The sequence below is a fragment of the Schistocerca gregaria genome, chromosome 3, assembly GCF_023897955.1.
Source record: "Schistocerca gregaria isolate iqSchGreg1 chromosome 3, iqSchGreg1.2, whole genome shotgun sequence".
Classification (NCBI taxonomy): Eukaryota; Metazoa; Arthropoda; class Insecta; order Orthoptera; family Acrididae; genus Schistocerca; species Schistocerca gregaria.
This window is the reverse complement of record NC_064922.1, coordinates 211,138,303-211,163,082: the sequence shown is the minus strand read 5'-3', so window position 1 is coordinate 211,163,082 and position 24,780 is coordinate 211,138,303. Positions and strand designations below refer to the sequence as shown.

The 24,780-nt window shown below is 38.4% G+C and overlaps 1 protein-coding gene across 4 annotated transcripts in view; it reads right to left on the bottom strand.

The window, feature by feature from the left end:
• LOC126354519 (TATA element modulatory factor) overlaps nt 1-24,780 on the bottom strand; it is a 136,899-nt gene that overhangs the window by 54,090 nt on the left and 58,029 nt on the right. For all 4 annotated transcript variants that reach the window (XM_050004240.1, XM_050004239.1, XM_050004238.1 and 1 more), the window contains exons 9-13: nt 20,381-20,484; nt 10,454-10,601; nt 10,182-10,375; nt 8,922-9,134; nt 4,881-5,087 (exon numbers count right to left, since the gene is read on the bottom strand). In XM_050004240.1, the coding sequence (XP_049860197.1) occupies nt 4,881-5,087; nt 8,922-9,134; nt 10,182-10,375; nt 10,454-10,601; nt 20,381-20,484 (866 nt within the window). The remainder of the gene's footprint in view (nt 1-4,880; nt 5,088-8,921; nt 9,135-10,181; nt 10,376-10,453; nt 10,602-20,380; nt 20,485-24,780) is intronic.

Here is a 24,780-nt window from a genome sequence, read left to right as displayed (position 1 = left end):
GTTTGGTTCTGCTTTTATACAAGTCCTATTACCGCTGTATGAAATAATGGTTATTTAAAGAAGTCTTGACCATACATCTCATAGCAACAATTGTTCTTTGATAGTAAAATCAAATAAATGTTAAGTACTTTGTAGTACATATAGCTCGACAGAATAGTAAAACTGGAAAATGAGTAGTTTTTCAATTAATTATTGAATGCTTTAACTTTCAGCCTTCTCAAATATGAATAGAATTTGGTCAATGTGTTTGACAAATGATCTGGGGTACCAGTATCTATCTTTAATTATGATTATTTATTTCATACTAAAAAAAGTCTTTCCTTCTCATCCCATCTGTAAGTCTCCTCTGACCTGGGGTTCTGGGTGACTTTTCTGCACTGTACCCCTTTCCTTAAACTTCTCCAGTCCTTTTCCTTCACCCCTCTTCCTTCCCTTCAACTATTCTGCCAGAAGGAGGAGCCACTGGCTCCAAAAACTTTTAAAAGTGAAATCTGTGTGTGTGTGTGTGTGTGTGTGTGTGTGTGTGTGTGTGTGTGTGTGTGTGCGTGCGTGTGTGTGTGTGTGTGTGTGCTCCTTCCGCTACTTGGTGACTAGATATTTTTTAATATCGATCCATTGGCATTACAAGAATAAGTTGGTTATAGTTGCATCTCTGAGGTAATTTATGAAGTGACTTTTCCATCTCTGTAGTACTCGTGCTTGAGCATTCGTCTTCATGGTCTATGACAGCTTAGGATCCACGAAAAATACTGTGTGAATGATGACATACAACCAAACTAGGAAAGTTCAAGGGATGCTTATGATGAGAATGTATTTACTGCATACATCACCACAGTAACTAGTGTTATTACCAAAACAATATCAATCGAATGTGGCAAAAAAAATCTATAACACAATGGAAAATCCAAGATGGAATAACAACAATATGAAAGGATAGATTACCACTCACCAAATAGAGCAGTCGTTGGGTCACTGACAGGTACAATGAAAAAGAATGCTGGAAATATTCAGCTTTCAGACACAGAAGAAACACACATTCACATGAGCTCAATTCTCTCTCTCTCTCTCTCTCTCTCTCACACACACACACACACACACACACACACACACACACACACTCATGGCTACTATCGTTACCAGACACTAGGCGAGCTGCAATTGCATCTGAGGTGAGCAGCAATCTAACTGGAGTGGGTAGTTGGGGGTTCAGAAGAGGCATTTGGGGGGGGGGGGGGGGGGACAGATGGGGAATGCAGAGGGATAGCAGGGCAGAGGTGGGTGTGGGGCAAGATGCTAGAGCTGCCTGTGTGAGCTTGCAGGGATGTAGCAGGGACAGGAGAGGTCTGTTAGGTACAGCATCAGGGACTGTTCCACGGGCTTGGGGTTGTGGGTGGGGATGGAGGGTTAGATGGTGTGTTTAGCATGTTTGTGAGCAGGGGAGAGGATAGGCAGATGGAGGACAGGGACTACTGAAGTTTGAGACAGGGCAGTTACAAGACCCAAGGATATGTTGTAGGGAGAGTTCCCACCCGTGCAATTCTGAAAAGCTGGTGTTGGTGGGATGAATCCAGACAGGACAATCTGTTAAAGCAGCCATTAAAGTGATGCATGTTGTGTTGGGTGGCATGCTCAGCAATTAGCTGGTCTAGTTGTCTCTTAGCCACAGTCTGACACTGGTCATTCTTGTGGACAGACAGGTTGTTACCTGTCATGCCCACGTAGAATGTGGCACAGTGGTTGCAGCTAAGTAGGTAGATCACACGGCTGCTTTCACAGATGTCCCTGCCTTTGATGGGATGCAAAATGCCTGTGACTGGACTGGAGTAGGTGGTAATGATAAGATATATGGATCAGGGCTTGCACACATAAGAATCTGGTACAGTGATGTTTAAAGGCTTCACAAATTGCCCTCTTGAATTTAGCATCTATCTATCTATGGTCTTATGGTTCGTTAACATTATACAGAAATTGCTGTTTTGTTACAAGTTTCTTCACAGTTATTGTATACCTTCCAATCACGAACTGTACTAAGTACATATCTCTCCTGTTTATGATCAACTATTCTTTTAAACTTGAGCCACAATACTTTTGCATAGGCCTGACCTCTCTGATGATGTTTGTATTCCTTAGTGCCCACGAGCCTGGTACAGCAACAGTGATTACTAAAGTGCAACTGGCTGCTAAAACAAGTAGGAATATTTACATATTTAGTAAAATTATATACTTACCAAGCAGCAGCAGAACACACATATAAAATAATGTTGTAATTGGCAAGCTTTCAGAGCCAGTGGCTCCTTCTTCAGGCAGAAGGGTTGAAAGGGAAGGAAGAAGGGTGAAGGGTGAAGGAAAAGGACTGGCGAGGTCTAAGGAAAGGGGTAGATTACGGGAAAGTCACCCAGAACTGTGGGTCAGGGGAGACTTACCATAAGGGATGATAATTTTGTCAATAACTGACTGCATTCGTTGTTATAAATATTTAGTAAGACAGATAAAGAGGTAGTCTGTCACATCTCAAGGAGATAATAAACATTTAATGATTTAGTTGATGAGGAAAGAGCAAAAAACCACAATAATCAACAGAGATTTGTATGGGATTCATTGTTCTGTGCTAAATAAGAAGGTGTGAAGCATGTGATGAAATTGGTGGTACAAATAGTAAATTTTCTGAAGGCCCATGCATTATTACATCATTAGCTGTGGTAGTTTTTAACAGAACTGAACGAAGAGTATGGAGACATTACATATTGCTGCAATGAACATTAATTGAGTCAATGGGCATACCTGGAACAGTTTTTCAACTTAAGACTTCTTATTGTTGAGATTACGAAGGAAAAAGGAAAGCACGAACAAAAATTAGAACAGTCAGAATGGATTGCAGACATCTCACTTGAAGTAGACTTGACTGCACAATATACACAGTAAGATGCTGCAAGGTGAGAAACAATTTACTTCTGATTTGGAGGGGATGAATTTAGAAAGAAAATTGCAAGACATCCCATGTTCCTTGTGTGATTGCTTTCAGATCTAAACGTGATGCATTTGCAGTTTCTCCCTCGTCCCACTCAGACAATATAGATGTGTGCAGCCAGGCAATTCAACTCCTCATGTGAATGTGAGCACTGCATGCTTGGAGAATTCTTGGCACTCAATTCATGACATGGTACAAAACTTCACTGGTGCGCAAAACTTTTGCATGATGCGGCACTGCCAAGTAACACAGCTTGATGAAACTTGGACCATACATAGAAAGCACTGCTATAGTATAGTATGGTATGATATAGTGTAATATAGTACAGTATAGTAGAGGAGATAACTGAAAGAAATATGCTATGAGGCGAACAGAAATGGCACATATATTCATAGACTGTAGTTACACTGAAGTCACCATGATTTATGATGGTCCTCTGGACTTTACAATAGGTGGGACATGGTTCTTAACAAGTTGCATGATAACAACAGACAGCATTGTATGCACTGTGACATGCTCCCACGCTTGCCACAATGGTGGTATGGAATTTTTGTGGTAGTATGTTCAGTTTCTTTCTCAGCATAGTTGACAACTGCTGGACGGTCATTGGTGTATATTGACATGCCGCGATACTTCTCCTGCTCATGTCCCACAAGTGCTCGATTGGATTTAAGTCGAGGGAATGGTAGGCCAGTCCATTTGCTGAATGGCTTCTCATTCTAAGAACTCCTCCATCTGTGCAATCTGATGCTCTCATGAACTGTCATCCATTATAATGAAGTCAGGGCCGAATGTAAAAGTGTTAATATTGAATGATGAATTTGCTGTGTTCAAAGATTTGGTGGTAAATAATCTCAAGTGATATTATGCCTCCCTACACCATAACACCTGACCATCAAAATCATCATGTTCGACAATGTTCCTGGTTGAATTACATGTTCCCAGCTTTAGTCACATGAGGGTAAGTTTTCATTGTGTGTTCCAACCTCTAGTCATATAAGGGTAAGTCCAAAATCACTACTCAGACTGAATCTGCTCACACCTGAGAAAAGCATGTGATCTCACTTCTCATTGGCCCAGTCTCTACACTATTGGCACCATCGTAAATGGTGCCACCGGTGTGGAGGTGCAGGTGCAGGTGCCAATGGAACACAAAATACTGGTCATCATACAAAGAGACCACTCTCATACATTTGCCATGCCACTATGAAGCATGTAATTGCTTGTCTTACAATACTGTTAAATGTGGTTGCAATTGCACCCACTGTTTGAAATGGTTCCTTCTTTGCCTGCTGCCCAATGTAATGGCCATCTGCTGCTATGGTTGACAGTGGTCAACCACCTCCCCTTCTTTGGGCAGCAGTACCGGTGGTTCAGAACCTCCCCGCAATGCTGTGAGCAATACCACACTCCTGGGCTCCACTTGTGAAACTTCGTTGTCATTCCAGTTTCCTATTATTATTCATCTGTTGTCTTCAAACCATGTTTTAATGGAGAACACTAACACCATGCACCACAACTGCTCACTGATTGTTACACACTATCTTTTCCCAATCCTTAAAATGCCTCTTCTTGAACAACCAGCCCCATTTGGCACTACAGTCATGCTGACATCACGCCGTGTGACGTCCAACTTTCTGTGCAAGCAGAGAGACCTCGCACAACATTCTCCCACACTTTCATTCATTTACAATGACTAGTTAACACGTTATGTTATATTATGTACCTCATCCATAAGTTCTGCAGAGCAGTGTATTTCTACACAGTTTATTTCGTTAACAGAAGTAACCTTATTTTACAGCAAAATTCACTTTTTCATGGAAACCTGAGAAATTGTATTAATGGCACAGTGTTGAATAATTCTGATTCCTGATAAATTAAAATCATTGTTATTTAGAATGCCATTACATACCCTGAATGCTCTTCCTCAGTTTGGCGCAGACGCTGCCGCAAGTCTTCAATTGTGGCATTTAAGTGTTGCTGCTGTTCCTGTGAATTACGTTTTGCCTCTTCAAGAGCAGCTTCCAGTTCCTGTTGGGCCATGTTTTCAATACTCTCCATAGCCTTGGCAAGTTGTTGTTCTTTGAGTGCAAGAGCCTTCTTGCTTTCACTCATCTCCCTAAAAAAGTTATAGTAAAATAACAAAACAGAAATGCAACATTATAAATGGCTCAAGCAGTCATTTGTATTTTTTCCCCTAAGGACTGTTTTTCTCAAAGTCAATGTACTTGCAGTAATTTACAAAGCAGAGTTGCCTTTCATCATCTCAGCAGGTAAGTTTCAAAGCCTTAACATTGGTTATATTATGTTGTCATGTTTGCAGTTCCTTTTTAACAGTGCACAGTATTCACACCTAATGGAAAGAAGATCACCTGAAATGCAACGCTTGAACACACATAATACATAAATTTCTTTTATTTCGGTCTATGAACACAAAGATGTTTGGACTATAGGTTTCGGCCAGTGATGACAGTCGTCAGATCTGTAGCAAAGCATGGGAAAACTGATACATTTAGTGTGTAATATACATCTTATTTTCCTTTTTGACAATTTAACTTTATTCTTGTTTTTAATTTCTTACATTTTAAAACTGTAATAACTTACACACTCTATAAGGCCACTTTTGTATTCTTCATTTTATTGCATTCTCTGCTATTTTACAACATAAAAATTGGTGCAGACTTACAGCAGCAACATCTACTGCACAAACATATTTTGTGGCTACTGTACTGCAGTTTGTTATGTAGAGTAGACTCTTAGCAGCATGACTCCCTGGCTCTGTGGCTTAGTTTGCACCACATTTCAAACATGTGTGATGTTGCTAAGCTGATTTTGTATGTTTTAGGATGATGCCACCATGGCTTCATTATATTAGGACACGTTTAAAACCAGTATGCTTGTTATATTTTAAGCACAATTTTTCCACTTGTATAAGTAATACTTTTCATTGTGGCTTTTATTGTTTTAAGATGTCTACTTCCCACTTGTTGTATTTGGTTTTTTCATGTTTTCTTGTAGATTTGAAGATGGTCACTGCATACCAAAATCGATAGTCAAGAGACCAAACAATTTTTTGATTGTAGACGGAAGTAAAAGAAATTTATTCTACAGTTTCTAGATCGCTGTTCTATTCACGATTATGTTGCACCTTCTGAAACATGAAATAAAATGTAATTTACAGATTTTGTAATATTTAGCAATTAGCGATAACCTATATGATAACAATTAAGACTGTACAGAAAGTGAACTGCAATAAACATTCAGTCATTATAGATGATATATAAGCTCAGTAGGATAAACCACCACCACCACCACCACCACCACCACCACCACCACCATCCTTAGCAACAGCAGCTGCTGCACCAGTTGACACCTTGTTTTCTGGACAAATGCTTCCTGCACTCTTTCATAGGTTTTGGTTTTCACATCTTCCATCAAACAGTAACTAACTAACCAACCAACTTCCCATTTCTTCCTCTCCTCTCCCCCCCCCCCTCCCCTTCCACCTCTAATATAGCCATTTTTATGGGAAACATGACAACAGCTGATCAGTATGTGAGGATAGATGCTACCACTTTCAGCTGTGTGTTTTTACAATTTCTTTGTTCAGTGTGAGCAGTTTTGGTGCTACAATGCACCATCATCAGCTTCTGTGTAGATCAGTGTGACAACAGTGTTAGTCATCCAAAAAACATAAAGACAATGTGGCAATAAATGTTATCAAATATTCTTTCTTTAAGAAACAACTTATTTAGGTACATCATCATTAGATGAAGAAAACTATAATAAAAAGTAATTTATTATGTTTATTAAATATATTAATAGTAAATCTCATATGACTATGAAACAAGTTTGTTGCTTAATAAGAGAAGCCACTCACTGAATAAATCAACCTGCACAAGCACATACTGACAGTAATTGTGAATTCAAAATTGCCACAAAACAAGGCTGTTGCACCAGGAAAGTAATAAATCATTTACATTAAATTAAAAGTCAACCAATATGAACATGTAAAAAGTATATCAGGATCAATACATACACTGCAAGCGGTGGTCTAGCGGTTCTAGGCAATCAGTCTGGAGCCGCAAGAATGCTACGGTCACAGGTTTGAATCCTGCCTCAGGCGTGGATGTGTGTGATGTCCTTAGGTTAGTTACGTTTAAGTAGTTCTAAGTTCTAGGGGACTTATGACCTCAGCAGTTGAGTCCCATAGTGCTCAGAGCCTTTTGAACCATTTTGAACATACACTGCAGCAATCACAAGTCAGTCAAAATGCACTGACTGTCTACGAAGTTCCACTATCTGTGTCTAAAATAAATATAACATGAGAAAACTGTTCTTAAATAAAAGTAACAAGAGTAAGCACATAGCTCAACAACAACACACAGTACAAAACTCTTACAGGCTGCCCTCCTTGTCCATAATAAACAGCACTTATTCTCTTCTCACCACAGAAATGAAGTATGAAGTCAGTGCAAAATAGAATTATAAAATAAAATCCTCCTATAAAACCCTGTAATATTATATAACTACTATGGTTTGGCACTGAGTGTATGTTTTCTATAGACAGTATCTTGTTTAGTGAGGCAACACACAGCTTCAGGTAGGATTTGAATTTACCTGTCTTAAATGTTACCTGTACCATGCAGAATGCTGTTTGGTCATGTCTAACCAGTGATAGCAAATGGTTTTATTTTGTGATCCTACTTTTCAGTGATTGAAAACTTCCATTTCTGTGGTGAACAGAGAATATGTGCCCTTTTTTTATGGATGGGAGGGCAGCTCGTAACAGTTTTGTACACTGTGCAGCTGTTGGGATTATATGTTTATACTTGTTGTTATTTAAGAACTATTTTATCATATTAAACTTATATGAGACACAGATGGTGGAACCCTGCAGACAGTCAAGCTACAATCCATATATTGATGTTGAGATACCTTTTACATTTTCATAATGGCTGACTTTTGTTCTTAATGTACACAACTTCCTACTCTCATTGAGCAACAGCTCTGTTTTGCAGCCATTTTGAATTCACAATTACTGTTAGTACATATTCTCAAAGATTGATGTATTCAGTGACTGGCTACTCTTATTAAGCAACAGAACTGTTCTGCAGCCTTATGCAATTTACAATTAATTTAATTAATGCACAGTATAAATTACATTTAATGTATGATTTTCTTCATCTAATGACTATGTACTTAATTAAATTGTTTATTAAAGAAAGAATATCTGACATCATATGTTGTAACATTGTTTTTATGTTTCTTGGATAACTAACACTGATGTCACACTGATGTACATATAAACTGGTCACACATGGTTGAAGAAGGTGCCATCAATCCTCACAACCTTCCACTAGGTCATCATCTTGGTCTTTTCAAGTCTTTTGGAATCAAGAAAGCAACTCCTTTCAACCACCATCTATTCATCCACTTCAACTGTATTTTCATAATGCTCAAAATTAAATCTTAACTGAAATTTTTTCCTGGTCCATTTATTTATTCTCTGTCTCTCCAAGAAATTCTTAACGTAAATCTCTCCACTGCTCACCACCCAACTCTCAGTTCTCAGGCATATTCACAGTCATTTTCCTCTATTTCTGACACAGTTTGCAATGACATGAGTCTTCACAGTAACTGTGTTCCATTGATTGGTGCAAATATGTCTACTTCAGTGTAGTATATTTGACACTGTGTGGTGCTGTTCAATATGTCTCCCAAAATGCATGTATGTGGTTTTGTCACACACTGAATTTTAAATATTGGCCTCTTGACCAAACTTTTCAGATGTAGCTTATACATCTTCCAATGACATGCAAGACAAAGAAACATGGCTGAATTATTTCGCAAGTCTCTAATAATATAGTATTTCCCACAATAACTAACATCTTTTATGTTTCACAAATAAAGAATAGTCAACAGAGATAAAAAAAATAGTGGAATTGCTTACTTTGATGCAGCTTCAAGTGAAACACTTAATGTTTCCACTTTCTGATTCAGATCATCAATCTGGCTATGCAGAGTAGCTATCTCCTTTTCTTGGTTTTTGGTTCTTGCTGTCAGCTGATGCACTGCCTCAATCTGTGTCCTCTCCACTTCTTCCTTGGCAGTAAGAGATCGTTTCAACCTTTCAACTTCTTGCGACAATTCTTCTAATTGCTCCCTAAAGTTTCAAGATGGAAAAATAAGTTCGCAAAAATATATTTCATTGTCTCACATCTTGTACATGATTATTTTATAGGTCCTAAACAGATAACAGCATAACTGAAAATCATTTAACTTATTGGCATAAATAAAAATGTATGTATTTATGCAGCTGAACGTAGCTGACTTATAGCCATTAGTACCACAATTTCACATTTTTGTTCAGTATATGCAGAGCCAATCACAGTGAAGATATTTGCATGTGTCCTGTGCCATTCTGTGTGGAGAATGTCCTAGTTTACATGGACATCAGACTTAATGAGATAATTTTATTCATACTTTAGCAAAATTGCACGTATCAGCACAAGCTTTCATCAAAATTTTGAAATGCTGCTCATTATAAATAGTCCAAATTGTAATGGCACTTAAGCTAATTTAACTAATGGAGTAGTTTTTTGTTAGTTGTATTTTACTCTTTATCCTTGATATAATAAAATGAAGCAAGTTCCTGATCAAAATATCAATTCAATTTTTGTTACTTCCTTATGTTGTTGCTTCACATTGAAGATATTATACATTTACTTTTCTCCATAATATACTGAATGCAATATTTTTAGTACTTATACCTTACAAGAGATTTTTGCCCGAATGAAAATATTATAAGGGAAAAAATAAGTGCAGTCATTCAGTCAACTGTTGGTTCATACAGTTACCTTTTTTTCCTTGAAATGGAAGTGTAGTGTTTTAAGTTTAACCGTTTAATATTGGTGACAATAACAAACCAATCCAGAACAGTGATGCACCCAGTTGATGATGCCAAAAGAGTGTGTGTGTGTGTGTGTGTGTGTGTGTGTGTGTGTGTGTGTGTGTGTGTGTGTGTGTGTGTGAGAGAGAGAGAGAGAGAGAGAGAGAGAGAGAGAGAGAGAGAGAGAGTTACTGCACCTGTTGCAACTGTGATATTTTCCACTAAGTAATAAGATACACCACAATTTCAGTAACAAAGTTTCAATAAGACGAAGAAAGATAACACATTATTTTACAACATTCTTCTTGAAATAAACCTTACTTCTGATTCTTGATTGTGTTGTCACTTTCTTTTTCCTTAACCCTGAGCTTCTTGATAATATTAGAATATTGCAATTGCTGTTTTGACAGTTTTTCTCCTTCCTCTCTTAGTTCTCGTATTACTTCATCCTTTTCTGCCACTAAGCCTTCCAGTTCAGTTTTTGATAATCTTGATGCTGCATCTAATCTTGCTTGCTGTAAGAGAGAAACAGAATTGAACTATCACACTTAAATTAAAAAATTAAAAAATGTCATTCTTAAAGTAAAGCGTACCTCAAGTTGCTTCCTTAGGGTCTCCTTGTCACGTATAGCTTGCTGGAATTTACGTTCTAGAGAGGACAACCTCTGGGTATATTCCTCCGTCACTTGATGAATGTCTTGGGATTCTGACACACTTGACTGTAGGGCTGTTTCTAACTGCCTGAGGAGAGTTTCCAAAATGTAGTGTAACTTTCAAAAGGAACAAAAATCTTATCTGTCAGAGCTTCATTAAGACATGCCATAAATTTTAAATAATAAATAAAATATTTCAGTATAACACAGACACATAACAATGCCAAAATAGTGATGAATCCAAAATTAGGTAGATGACCTTCACATTTATCTCCAGGACTCTACTTGAATGAAAATTTTAAGGATGGGAAAAACAAAGGAGAGGAATACCATTAGAAGAAAGATAAGCTAAATTACATTTTTTTAAAAGAAGGGTAACAATAAAATGAAAAGAGAAGATTAATGAAAAAAGCTAAATGGAATCAAGTAGTAATGAGATGTTAATGAGAAACTACTTGTACTATCCATGGCCAGGTGAAAGAAAGCAATGAAGCCTGGCTGGATATATATGTGTTGCATGTGACGAGTTGACACATAATAGAAATAAAAGAGAGTGGAAAAGTGTTAAAAGTAAAAAACGGGATGAGAATTAAAATAAAGGACGATAAGAATCAATTCATTTTATTTATTTAGTCATCCAACGGCATCTAGAAATGATGTAGTATGTGTCAGCACAATAGAATGAAAATAAATAGTTCTCTCACATGCGCACGCGCGCTTGCGCGCGCCCACACACACACACACACACACACACACACACACACACACATTGCACGTGGGAAAAATATATCTAAAAACAAAGATGATGTAACTTACTAAACAAAAGCGTTGGTATGCTGATAGACACACAAATACACACAAAGACATACACAAAATTCAAGCTTTAGCAACCCACGGTTGCTTCATCAGGAAAGAGGGAAGGAAAGGGAATGACAATAGGATGTGGGTTTTAAGGGAGAGGGTAAGGAGTCATTCCAATCCTGGGAGCGGAAAGACTTACCTTAGGGGGAAAAAAGGACAGGTATACACTCGCGCACGCACACACATATCCATCCGCACATATACCCCTAGTTAGGAGCTGGTTTAATAATGAATAAGAAAATAGGAGTGCAGCAAAGCTGCTACAAAGAGCATAATGAACACATTATTGTGTCTGTATATATATATATATATATATATGTGTGTGTGTGTGTGTGTGTGTGTGTGTGTGTGTGTGTGTGTGTGTGTATGCACGCGCGAGCGAGTGTATACCTGTCCTTTTTTCCCCCCCCTAACGTAAGTCTTTCCGCTTCCGGTTTTGGAATGACTCCTTACAGTCTCCCTTAAAACCCACATCCTTTCGTCCTTCCCTCTCCTTCCTCTTTCCTGAAGAAGCAACAGTGGGTTGCAAAAGCTTGAATTTTGTGTGTGTGTTTGTGTTTATGTGTGTGTGTGTGTGTGTGTGTGTGTGTGTGTGTGTGTGTGTGTGTGTTTGTGTTTATTTGTGTGTCTATCAACGTACTAATACTTTCGTTTGGTAAGTTACATCATATATGGATTTTATATATAAAAACAAAGATGAAGTGAAACATGGACGATAACTAGTTTGGACAAGTAGAGAATAGAAGCTTTCAAAATGTGGTGCTATAGAAGAATGCTGTAGATTAGATGGGTAGATCACATAACTAATGAAGAGATGCTGAATAGAATTGGGGAGAAGAGAAATTTGTGGCACAGCTTGACTAGAAGAAGGGATCGGTTGACAGTGCATGTTTCGAGGCATCATGGGGTCACTAATTTAGTATTGGAGAGCAATGGGGAGGGGAAAAATCATAGAGGGAGATCAAGACATGAATACATTAAGCAGATTCAGAAGGATGTAGGGTGCAGTAGAAACTGGGAGATGAAGAAGATTGCACAGGATAGAGTAGCAGGGAGAGCTGCATCGAACCAGTCTCTGGACTGAAGACTACAAACAACAAAACAACAACAGGTGAAAACTGACATGCACAAATAACTGCATTTTTTCTTAATTATAATTTTATATACAATAGAATATGTTACAACAATGTAAAAGTTACTGAAAACTAAAGCAAAATATTTTTGTTTGTAATCTCGACTACTCATAAATGTCTCAACTTTTCTTTTCGTTTACAGGACCTCATCTTTCCACAGAAACCCCCAAATTTTCGCTGTGTGTGTGTGTGTGTGTGTGTGTGTGTGTGTGTGTGTGTGTGTGTGTGTTGACAGGGCTTGAAATAATTGCAGTTACAGTAAGAACACTTAACAAGCAGTTGTCTTTTTATTAGTTCTATCAAATCATCATATTTATTTATTTTTTTGGGGTGTTTTAGATGTTAGGCTGGTGTTATTGGGAACTGTGATGTCAATGATCATGTGTTATGGTAAGACTTATTCACTACAATTATTAATTATAACAGGACAGTTTGCTATGTTAGTACTGTTCAGCTCAGTACATTTCTCACTGATCATTTTCTGTTACATATGAAACATCGGCATTTATCATCAGAAACCAAATATTGTGTTAGATAAGGTTCCAGAAGTACTATTTCTCAACTAAGTATATAACAAGTTTTATCTTACATTTCTGACATTGCCCAATATATTGTCTCAAGAGCACTGTACACATATTGAGAGTTGTTTACCATAGGAGTCTCTTGCAGTGTACTTCATGTTGTCTCTTATCATGATAACATGATCTTGTACAGTCATGTTACAACCCACAATTTCCAGGAACAACTGCATAGAGGTCAAGAAATAGTGTTACTGTATATTTCTGTGTTACTTTTCATGTTGACTTCATTAGGATGTAATCAAAGCAAGGATTTTGCCATCCATGCATTCGTTTTATTTTTACAATTACAGATTTTACGAATTCCTATGCGATTGAGATTCAGAAGTACGGGGCGTATCAAAAAGAATCATCTGATTTGGCATGTCTACATTTGTGAAACTAATACGCATATACAATGTTTTTTTTTATGAACAGGAAACTCAAAAAGTTTTTTTCATACCATTACCTAAGCTTTCAATATGCCCCCCCCCCCCCCCCCCCCTCCTCCCAGAGACTCATGGCTTATGTCAATGCAGTATTCAAACGGTCTCCACACTGCAGTGAGCAGGTCTTGAGTTACAGCTTCCACAGCTGCTCTTATGCAATGTTTCAGTTCATTCATTGTTATTGGTAACAGAGGTGCATATAGAATCTTTTATACACCTCCACAAGGAATAATCACATACAATCGGGTCCTGTGACCTTGGAGGCCAGTAACGTAAGGCTGAATCATTTGGTCCAGCGCAAACTGATAGATCTTTCAATAATCCTTTGATTAAAAAATTCTGCACTTCCAGATGCCAGTGTGGTGGTGCCCCATACTGTTGGTAAATGAAATCATTCAAATCAGACTCTCAACTGTGGGAAATGAAAGTTCTCAAGAATATCGTGATATGTACTTCCTATAACAGTGTTCTTGGCAGAGAAAAATGGAGCAAACACCTTTTCCCATGAAACTGCACAAAACACATTAAATGTTGGAGAATCCCTCTCACGTTGTACAACTACTTGTGGTTGTTTCGTACCCCATATTCTCACATTATTATGGTTCACCTTTCCATGTAAATGGAATGTTGCCTCGTCACTAAACACTAAGTGTGGAAGAAAACTGTCATCCTCCATCTTGCCAAAAACAAAATTGCAAAACTCATGTTGTCATTTGTCACCTTCATGAAGAGCTTGCAGTAGCTGAATTTTGTACAGTTTCAGGTGTAAACATCGATTCAACACGTGGCAGACAGACGTCGGGAGCATGTTGAGCTGTTGAGCTGCACAGCGAATTGATTTTTGCGGACTCCTTGTGAAACTAAGGCAGATGCGTTGATATTATGTGAGAGACACTTGGGGATGGCCAGGTGATTTGCCTTTACACAAGTAACCTGTTTTTTGGAATTGTTCATACCACTGTATAATGCTCTGAGCTGTAGGAGGATACACACCATATCTAGTATGGAAGTCAAACTGAACAGTTATTACTCAACCATACAGGCCAAACATAGAATACAAAACACTTTCTGTTGTCCTGACACCATTTTTACTACAACTGAAATGTGCGCACACTGCTGCTGCCTAGCAGGACCCATGTAAAACTTGAAAGTTGGCCCTTTCCAGCACTATGTTGTTCAACCACATACCTCAATTTTTTAAAATTGGATGATCTTTTTGATATAACCTGTATTTAATTGTCTGCATGACACATAGCATGATGTAATGAAAAACTGTGAGAGATTATCTTATTTTTATGTTACTGTTGATTTGTAGACTGTTTCATGTCTTGGAAGTGTGATTTTTTACTCTTGACTGGAGAAAACATTTGCAAGCTTTTATCACAAACTCTCCAAGTTTTTGCTGTAGTTCTTCAATGGTAGTATTCGAGGTGGCTGCACCAAATACATAACCTTACCAGGCATGTTAATTATTAATGGATTTGACCATGTTTTTCTAATTTGGGCTGTTATTCAGGAACTTATGCCATGTAAATTCCCCACCCAGCTATTTTTTCTCTCCATAGATATATGTCACCAAGCTAATTTCAAAGTGCCCATAGGTTTAGTAATCAATGCAAAACTGAAGACAGAATACACGTGTGAGGATAGTTCAATGTTTGCTGAGTAACATCTACTCAGTCAGACGTGTGTGTGTGTGTGTGTGTGTGTGTGTGTGTGTGTGTGTGTGTGTGTGTGTGTGTGTGTGTGTGTGTGTGTCTACTGCTGACAAAGGCCTTAATGGCCGAAAGCTTTAATTGTGTGAATCTTTTTGTTGTGCCTATCGCGACTCAGCATCTCCGCTATATGCTGAGTAGCAACTTACCTTCTCTGGCATTGTTATAATGAGAATTTATATTTTGTTCTACTATTTTCATACACCTTGATAATTCTTTGTTCATATTCCTTAAGTTATACCATTCTTTTGTTCTGTTCATGTAATTTTGCTTCATTTACTCCCATTCTGTGTGTTTTTTGAAAGACGGTTTCATGTCTGATATTCTCCAATATTTAGTAGTTCCAAAAATATTCTGTGTGTTTGTAATTTTTTGATATAAACTGATTAATAACAATAAAAGTATCAAACTCCAAAATTAAAACTGAAGAACGAATAACTTTTTTGACAAACCACATTCTTTTTTTTTCTGTGGTTGAAAGATCGACGAAATTGTATATTAATTATACATTCCTATCAGTTCTTAGCAGATTCATGATGGAGCTGTTGCAAACCAGCAGATATGAATTGACTAAAAAGTCTAACACTATGCATGGGTGCACAGATTAAATATATTCTTACGGTGGGAAAAGAAGAGTTCGTTCCTTGAAAATATGTTGTACTTACTAAGCATACATTTCTTGTTATGTAATGTAATTACTTCAATGGTTATTTACTTTAGCTACAATTTTGATCATTAAAGCCCATAATGTTTGAATAACTGGCAGGAGCTCAACTAGCTAAATTCATCAAAAACTCTTGATATTTTAACAAGTAACCCTGTCTTTTCCAAATATGAACTGAATCCGGTGGTGCCCTTCAATACAAACCCATGGTGGGGGTAAGACAGTGCAAGCATGAACCAAATAAGACGTTGTACAGGGCAACAGACAACTCATAATCAAAACTAGCACCACAGCCAATGGGAAATAACAATTGCCAAGATGTACTGATGAAATACTTGTGGGCAGACTAAGGATAATACTACTACAGTGTGGATAAGTATAACAGGAACTTCAGAATAGGTTTACTAAATTGTTCTACAAGGTTTCACAGAAATGCTTTTACAAAAAGTTTCAGTTGTATTTAAAATAAATGCACCTGGCTGAAACACAAATTTTTAACAATGATTAAAATTAATTTTATCACAAAACTTACAAAAATATAGAACTGCCAATTTCAATGAATGTTTTATATCATTTCCATGTGCCATATTTCTTAATGCTAGCTGGTATAATTAAAGTTGCACAAATGTCTGTTGAAAGATACATGTTTTGGGTGGTTGGTGGGAAGTGTAAGGTAGGCCCAGAACTTGTCTAGTTCAACACAATAAACTTCCTAAAATCACCTCAAACTGTCTGGTGCAATTGACTCTGAACAGCCTCTGGCTCTAGCATGTGTCAAAAACTCTGGATATACCAGTTTCCAAATTTGATGAAAAATTCACAATTTTTGCCCAACTTCTCTTGTGAGTCACAATATAAATATGGGTTCACAAGTGAAGGTTAAAGAACAAACCTACTCTGTAAATGGCAATGCCTTTCAGTGTCTACCACAATCATTCTACCATGGAATATTAGTCGGTAAGCTACTACAGGTCTAGGGTGTACATAGAAAAAAGCTATAACACTGTGTCTATTAATTTGCACAGATAGGTGGGGTGGGATGGGCGTGAGGGTGAGTGTTCTTCCCCTTTGAAAATAGGCAACTGATGACTGCTAAGTGTCAACTACTTCTACTGAAAGAGATGAGGCTGTGGTTAGCACACTAGACTTACTATCAGAAGGATGATAGTTCAAAACCCATGCAGCCACGCAGGTTTAGCTTTTCCTGATTTCCCCAAACTGCTCCAGACAAATGCTGGGATGGCTCCTTCGGAAAAGGCATGTTCAGTTTCTTTCCCATACTTTCATAATCCGGGTTAGTGCTCCACTTCAAGTGCCCACAGTATCAATGGGAAGTTAAATTAAACTATCCTCTGCCTTCTATCTACACTCTGTAAGCCACCTTATGGTGTGTGGCAGAGGGTGCTCTGGGTACCACTGTCACTGCCCCCTTTTCCTGTTCGTCATGAGTGGTTCGTAAGGGGGTGGGGGGAACTGCAGGTAAGTCTCTATGCACACTCATGCTCCTCAAAACTCACGTTCCTCAATATGCTCTGCCAGATAACACAGACCAGTATGTGACCCCAGAGAGACAACAGTTCTCAGACACTTGAAGAGAGGACTGGGAATCGGCCAAGGAGTGTGTGAACTTCAACAAAATCCAGTGGGCGGTGGGAACATTCCAGCCGTTCAAGTCACCTGGCCCAGATGGAATTTTTCCAGCTCTCCTGCAACAGGCAGGAGGAAAGCTTATAAGAATCCTATGCAGGCTATTTAGGGTTGGCTTAGCAGTAGGAATCATTCCCAATGTTTGGAGGGCAGTGAAAGTTGTCTTCATTCCAAAGCCAGGGAGAACTGATCATACCAAGGCCAAGGATATGAGACCAATCAATCTGTCCTCCTTCATTCTCAAAACATTGGAAAAACTGGTTAATGTATACGTTGGAGAGAGGAAGCTATGTGGGGGTCCCTCTACACCTGAACCAACACACATACCAACCAGGTAAATCATGTGAGACAGCTCTCCACCAATTCGTCAGGAAGGTGGAAAAAGCACTTCACTTCCAAGAAATAGCCCTCTGCATCTTCCTGGATATCGAGGGGGCCTTCAGTAACACAACTTTCGATTCCATGATAAGGGCAGCAGAGGTGCATGACCTGTGGACCACTACATGTAGGTGGACCAGAGCTGTGCATATACCTACTATTATAAAGGACTTATTATTAAATACTACTTTAGTTGCACAATATTGCAAGTGCTGCTCTGAGCAAAATTTTTTAATATCAGTATTCCTGAAATCAAAACAGTTTATGACAAATAAAGTAACTCCTCCTTTCTCCATATTTTCCTACAGAAGTAAGAAGTGAACTTGAAACCTGCAACATTTAACATATCTATACCAGTGGTCACATGATGTTCAGCAGGGCAGATTATATCAACTGATTTGCTCAACTCTAGTTCTTCAACACAAATATGCAACTCATTACACTTACCCCCGCAATAAGGATAACTTATTTTGTGCACTGGCTGAATTACAACTGGACGAACCCAATTTTTCCGCCAATTTTTGAATATCTCCAGTTTCAATCAGAGGCTGTCTGCATGAATTGTGTGCATTAAAACTTTCTGGTTGCCTGTTTTATCAATGTGAATGTCATTTTCAACTTGTCTCTGAATGTCTTTTGTTTCTGCCCCCTACAAAAAATGCTGTTTTATCACTTGTAACCACTACTACCTTAACATTTGTGATAGTGCCCCCCCCCCCCCCCCCACCATATTTGCTATTAACCCATACAGTTTTCCTTCCCTTTCCTGTTGAGGTGAAGACCATGCCTAGTATAGTTCCATCTATTCATAGAGCTGACAGGAACCACACAGATATCAGACTCCATACCTGATCCAAACAGCTGTTCCACCTCTAAATTAATCATTCTAAAAGAAGAGTTTAAATAAGGCCAATCACGGCAGTGAACTAGACTGGTCTACAGCTTCAAGTTAAACTGCGGAATGATTGACTAATGCAGTGTCACCTGCATCTTGGCAAAATGAAGACAGAGCATTAGATAACTGATTGTAAGAACTTGGGACCATCCAAATCAAAAAGTATATCTCCTTTGAGTGACTACATTCAATTATGTTGGATTCAGGATAACCAAAATGGCCAGCTTACTGGTGAGGTGGGGCAAGAATTACTTTGGCTTGGGTGAAATGTGAATGAGAACCAGTGTCACCTTAACTGATAAATATAAATCATACAAAAACAAAAGACTATTGTATCATTGTAGAATAACTCTGTAAAACCACAATCATAGGTCAGACTTATACAAAAGAAAAATGGAGAACCCTGACACAGTTTATCAGGCAGAAAATCATGACAACTACTTTATTATAATTTACTTTTGTGGTTCAAGGAATCATGCAAGGCTTTCTAGTTGATTCCACTTGGGAAGCTTGCCTGTCTTGTGTAGTAGGTAACTGATGTGTAGATACATAGTGTAGTATCATGCATTTTTTGTGATAATGGAAGGAAAGTGATAAAACCTGTGACTGGTGCAGAGTCTACTATTCTCAAATAGCACCAAGGGAGCTTCTGAGCTTAACATTCACATCTGAGAGACAGGTCACTATCAACAGTGCCCTTTCTCCATTAAATGTAATGGAAAGGTTTGGAACTTAACATGGCCTCTGGTGTAAAGAAGTATTAGTTTTCCGAGTACATAGCCTGTCTTATGACAGACTTAAAATGTACTGAAAAGAAGTTACTAATAATACATTTTAAACTTGCATAAACTCTATTAAATTTTTATTATGTTATAATATTATAAAAATCTGATGCAAAACAAACAAAGAATGAGAGAAAAAACTACCAGGCAAGCTGTTAATGCAAATCTTTGCATGATGGATATAAAAATAAAACAGGTAACGGCTGAAAGACACCATCAAATTGTAAAATACAACATGGTATTTGGAGTATTGTTCACTTTACCGCCGAAGAAGAAAATAATTTAAAAAAGCATATAAATGACCAGTGTGGCGAATTTCTTTGTTGTTGTGGTCTTCTGTCCAAAGACTGGTTTGATGCAGCTCTTCATGTTAGTCAATCCTGTGCTGCCCTCTTCACCTCTGCTTACCTACTACATCCATTTGAACCTGCTTATGGTGTTGAAGCCTTAGACTATAGCACCACATTTCAAAGCTGCTGTTCTCTTCTCATGTGCACTGCATATATTTTTATTTCTCTTTTAAATGTCATTACTTCCATATTTTATGGTTTATGGTATTTTTTCAATTGTTTATCAATGTGTTCCACATAACAAATTTCGAATAACTCTCACTTTTGACACTCATCTTTCAAACAAATAATCTCATGCACACCACAGCTGTCTTATATGCGCCAGTGTACTAATTAAAAATTAGGGCACCGAAACTTTTAAAACATCTTCGGTAAGCAATCAATAACCATGGCATGTTAAGAGAAAAAAGCTATGTAGATATGTTTCCATACCAACCTCTTCAAATCTGTGTTGTGCTCCTCCAATTCAATATTTAGCCTGCTTATTTCAATCAATTTTGACTCCCTTGACTCCAATATCTCTGTCATATCAGCCACTCTCTAAAAACAAAGAAAATTTATTGAAGTTTTATATCCATAGGAAGTGTAAAAGGATTTAGAAAAATCTGTAAGGTTGAAAGAGGCATGGGGATGAGATGAGAGAATTGCCCACACCCAGAGAGTGGAAACTACCATTTAATTATGATACAAAATGCTTTCATTAGAAAGAGACAGTTTAATTATTACACAAAATGCTTTCATTAGACAAAGAGAGAGAGAGAGAGAGAGAGAGAGAGAGAGAGAGAGAGAGAGAGAACCAATTTACTCTGTTGGTTATAATTAACTCAAAGCTTTTTTCGAACAGATAATCAATCAAGTTTTCATGAACACACATACACCATGTAAACCACCCTCATGACTTGCATCATTTCTTCCTTTCTTTCTTCTTCTTTTTTTCCCCTTTTATCAAAAAAGATTTGCTCAAAAACATCTTTATCAAAGAAATCACTATTTACAGCTACAATGCCACTAAGGGAAAGCAAACTGGCATTCTTACTGCAGTTCAATACAGCATGCTGTGCTTCTGATGCTGTTTGGTCTGTTAATATCTCTCAAAGGATCACTGCATGTTTAGGCTGTGAGAGCACTGTCACTTTATTGCAAGAAGTATCGTTACCACAAAAAATTGCCACCCGAAATGGAGTATGTCACTGCAACATCATAAGAATATCCAGCAGCTATAGTGACACAAAAATAATAAGATCTGCTTCATAATGGTTCCCCACTGTCAACAACACAAGCTGATGACTGTTACCTACAAATTATGGCTCATAGGTAGACTTAAAGGTGCACTTAAAAAGGATGCAACTAGGCTGGCTGCATCAACTGACAGTATGCTACAATTTCCACACAGACACATTGGCCTCTAGGTGTTCATCAGACACAAGTTTTGACCTGCCCCCCCCCCCCCCTCCCCCCACACATGCACAAAAAAAGAAAGAAAATGTGCTTAAAGAAGAAGGGCAATTATACACACTCTTTATCAATGGCACTGGGTTCTTTTCACAGCTAAGCACTGGATTTGTGTGGTGCTGAATAATAATTGTAGAAGAGTGTAGAGGTGGCCACATACGCAATGTGATCAAAAGTATCTGGACACCCCCAAAAAATACGTTTTTCATATGTGTATTGTGCTGACACTTACTGCCAGGTACTCCACATCAGCAACCTCAGGGGGGCACTCCACGGAACTCGTGCACTTTGAATGTGGTCAGGTGACTGGGTGTCACTTGTGTCATGCATCTGCATGTGAGATTTCCACACTCCAAAACCTCCCTAGGTCCACTGTTTCTGATGTGACAGTGAAGTGGAAACATTAAGGGACATGTACAGCACAAAAGCTTACAGGCCGACTTCGTCTGGTGACCGACAGAGACCGCCGACAGTTGAAGGGTCGTAATGTGTAATAGGCAGACATCTGTCCAGATCATCACACAGGAATTCCAAACTGCATCAGGATCCACTGCAAGCACTATGACAGTCAGGCCGGGAGGTGAGAAAACTTGAATTTCATGGTAGAACGGCTGCTCATAAGCCATACATCATGTCGGTAAGTGCTAAAAGACACTTTTTTTAGCGTAAGGAGAGTAAACATTGGACGGTTGAACAGTGTAAAAACACTGTGTGGAGGGATAAATCATGGTACACAATATGGCAATCTGGTGGCAGGGTGTGGGTTTGGCGAATGCCTGGTAAACGTCATCTGCCAGTGTGTGTAGTGCTGAAAGTAAAATTCAGAGGTGGTGGTGTTATGGTGTGGTCGTGTTTTTCATGGAGGGGGTTTGCACCCCTTGTCGTTTAGCATGGCACTATCACAGCACAGGCCTACATTGATGTTTTAAGCACCCTCTTGCATCCCACTGTTGAAGAGTAATTTGGGGAGGGCGAATGCATCTTCCAACACGACCGAGCACCTGTTCATAATGCATGGCCTGCACGGAGTGGTTACACGATAATAACATCCCTGTAATGAATTGGCCTGCACAGAGTTTTGACTTGAATCCTATAAAACGCCTCTGGGATGTTTTGGAATGATGACTTTGTGCCAGGCCTCACCGACTGACATAGATACCTCTCCTCAGTGCAGCACTCTGTGAAAAATGGGCTGCCATTCCCCAAGAAACCTGCCAGCACCTGACTGAATGTATGCCAGTGAGGGTGGAAGCTGTCATCAAGGCAAAGGGTGGGCCAACACCATACTGAATTCCAGCATTACCGATGGAGAGTGCCACGAACTTGGAAGTCATTTTCAGCCAGGTGTCCGGACACTTTTGATCACACTGTGTATCAATGCAGGACTTGGAAGTCATTTTCAGCCAGGTGTCTGGACACTTTTGATCACACTGTGTATCAATGCAGGACTTCAGTGTAATATCCCACAGGTTCAGCAAGGATATGGATCAGTCAGATCTCTAACACCTCACACCACTTTTGAGGTTAATTTGAGAGTTCTGAACTATCGGGACTGTATTCTCCAATCTCCTATCCAGCTACTATGTCAACATTTAGATGATGGGTTCATCCTTCAAGATAATAATTTATTAGCAAACCGTACTCACATCATTAACTTTTCCGCCAGAAGCCAGGAATCAACAAAATGGAACAGCCTGTGGTAAAGCTGAAATGAACCTGATTCAGCATTCTTAGGACCAGTCGAAACTTGCAATGGATCATCCCAGGAAGCCTCCTCACACACTGGATGACTTGAGGAGGACCACCATCAAAGAGTGGGGCAGGTTTGAAGAGCTACAATCTGACTCCCTTGTGGACAACATGTCAAAGAGAAATCGAGCATATTACAATGGAATGGGTGGAGCAATATGGCACTGAATGCCATCCAACTGAAAAGTTTGATTTCACTGAGGTTCACTTTTATATAGACTGCCTCTAGCAAGCAAGACACAGTATTTACAAATGAGCAAGAGGAAAGTACTGCTGTCAACAAGCAAGATGCAGTATTTACAAACGAGCAAGAGAAAATGTGAGTAAACAATTTCAAAATATAGAACATAATCCACGCATAACAAACTACATGAAATAGTTCATCATATCTAAGCTTCACAAAACTTTTACCAAAGTCTAGAGGTTCAGCCCACCTATACAAAAAACACATTTGGCACACAAAAACAAATTTATCACAGCTCAGAACTAACCATATACTACAACGGTAAGGCCAAAAATGGACATATGCCACAGATTTTACCAGAACTACATTTTAAAGGTTGGATTATAAACAAAAATTCAATGCAGACAATTTTCTAACATACCCCATGTTTGAAGATGACATGGAGTATTAATTTAGAGCTGTAGCTGATTTTGGTTGCCAGCCACAGGACACACACAATGTACAATAAAAGGTAAAGTGCATATACAAAATAAATAACAACAAAATTTGATAGACCATATTGATACCACTGAGGATGGCATAACTGTGGTGAAACATATTTGGGTGGTAAAACAAAACAATAATTTGTGTACCATATTTGCAAAAAGACAGACCCATCCTTAATTCATTATTTTTCTGCAAGCACAGGAACAGAGCTAAAAAAATTCAGATATGAATTTAGTGTATTCATTTATAACCTGTTTTCCTTCTGCTAGTGCCACTGCCTTCTGTATGTTGAAGTTTTACTCTACTGCTAGTTTATGGTTTAGGCTGTGGCTGGATTTTAATATTTTTAAATCTTTTTCTATTGTAATTGGGTTGTAGTTGAGGGCTATTATGTAACCAGCAAATGTGCTGTGGACACTCTCCAGAGCTCTGAGATGTTCTGAATATCTTGTTTTAAACTTCCTGCATGTTTCTCCAATGTACACCAAGTGTCATGTATTGTATGTAAGAATAGATAGAATATGGTAAATGCACAAAACAACTCATGAAAATCTGTGGCTTTGTGAAAGGCCTATATTGATACCTCAAAACGATGAACCTCCAAGAATTAACTCTGACATACCTACTCATGCTGAGTACATCTCTATTAACAGAATGAATGGATGATTCTATCAATTATCTAGACCAATTATTAAACTCTTTTAACACACCCAAACTTTCATCACACAAAATTAATTTGAAGAATGGCTTTCCAATTACTTTGTTGTGAAATTTGAACCCACTGAAATTGTGTAATGGTACCAGGCTTAAAGTTACTTCTCTCCAATGTAACATCATTAAGCAGAAATTTTGATAGGCAATGGCACAGTTCAGCTGAGCAAGTTTATATACATGTTAACTGAATCTTCCGTCGGTTCTTGGTAGAATAACATTATAATAAATGAAAAGCACTAGTTTGCTTTCGT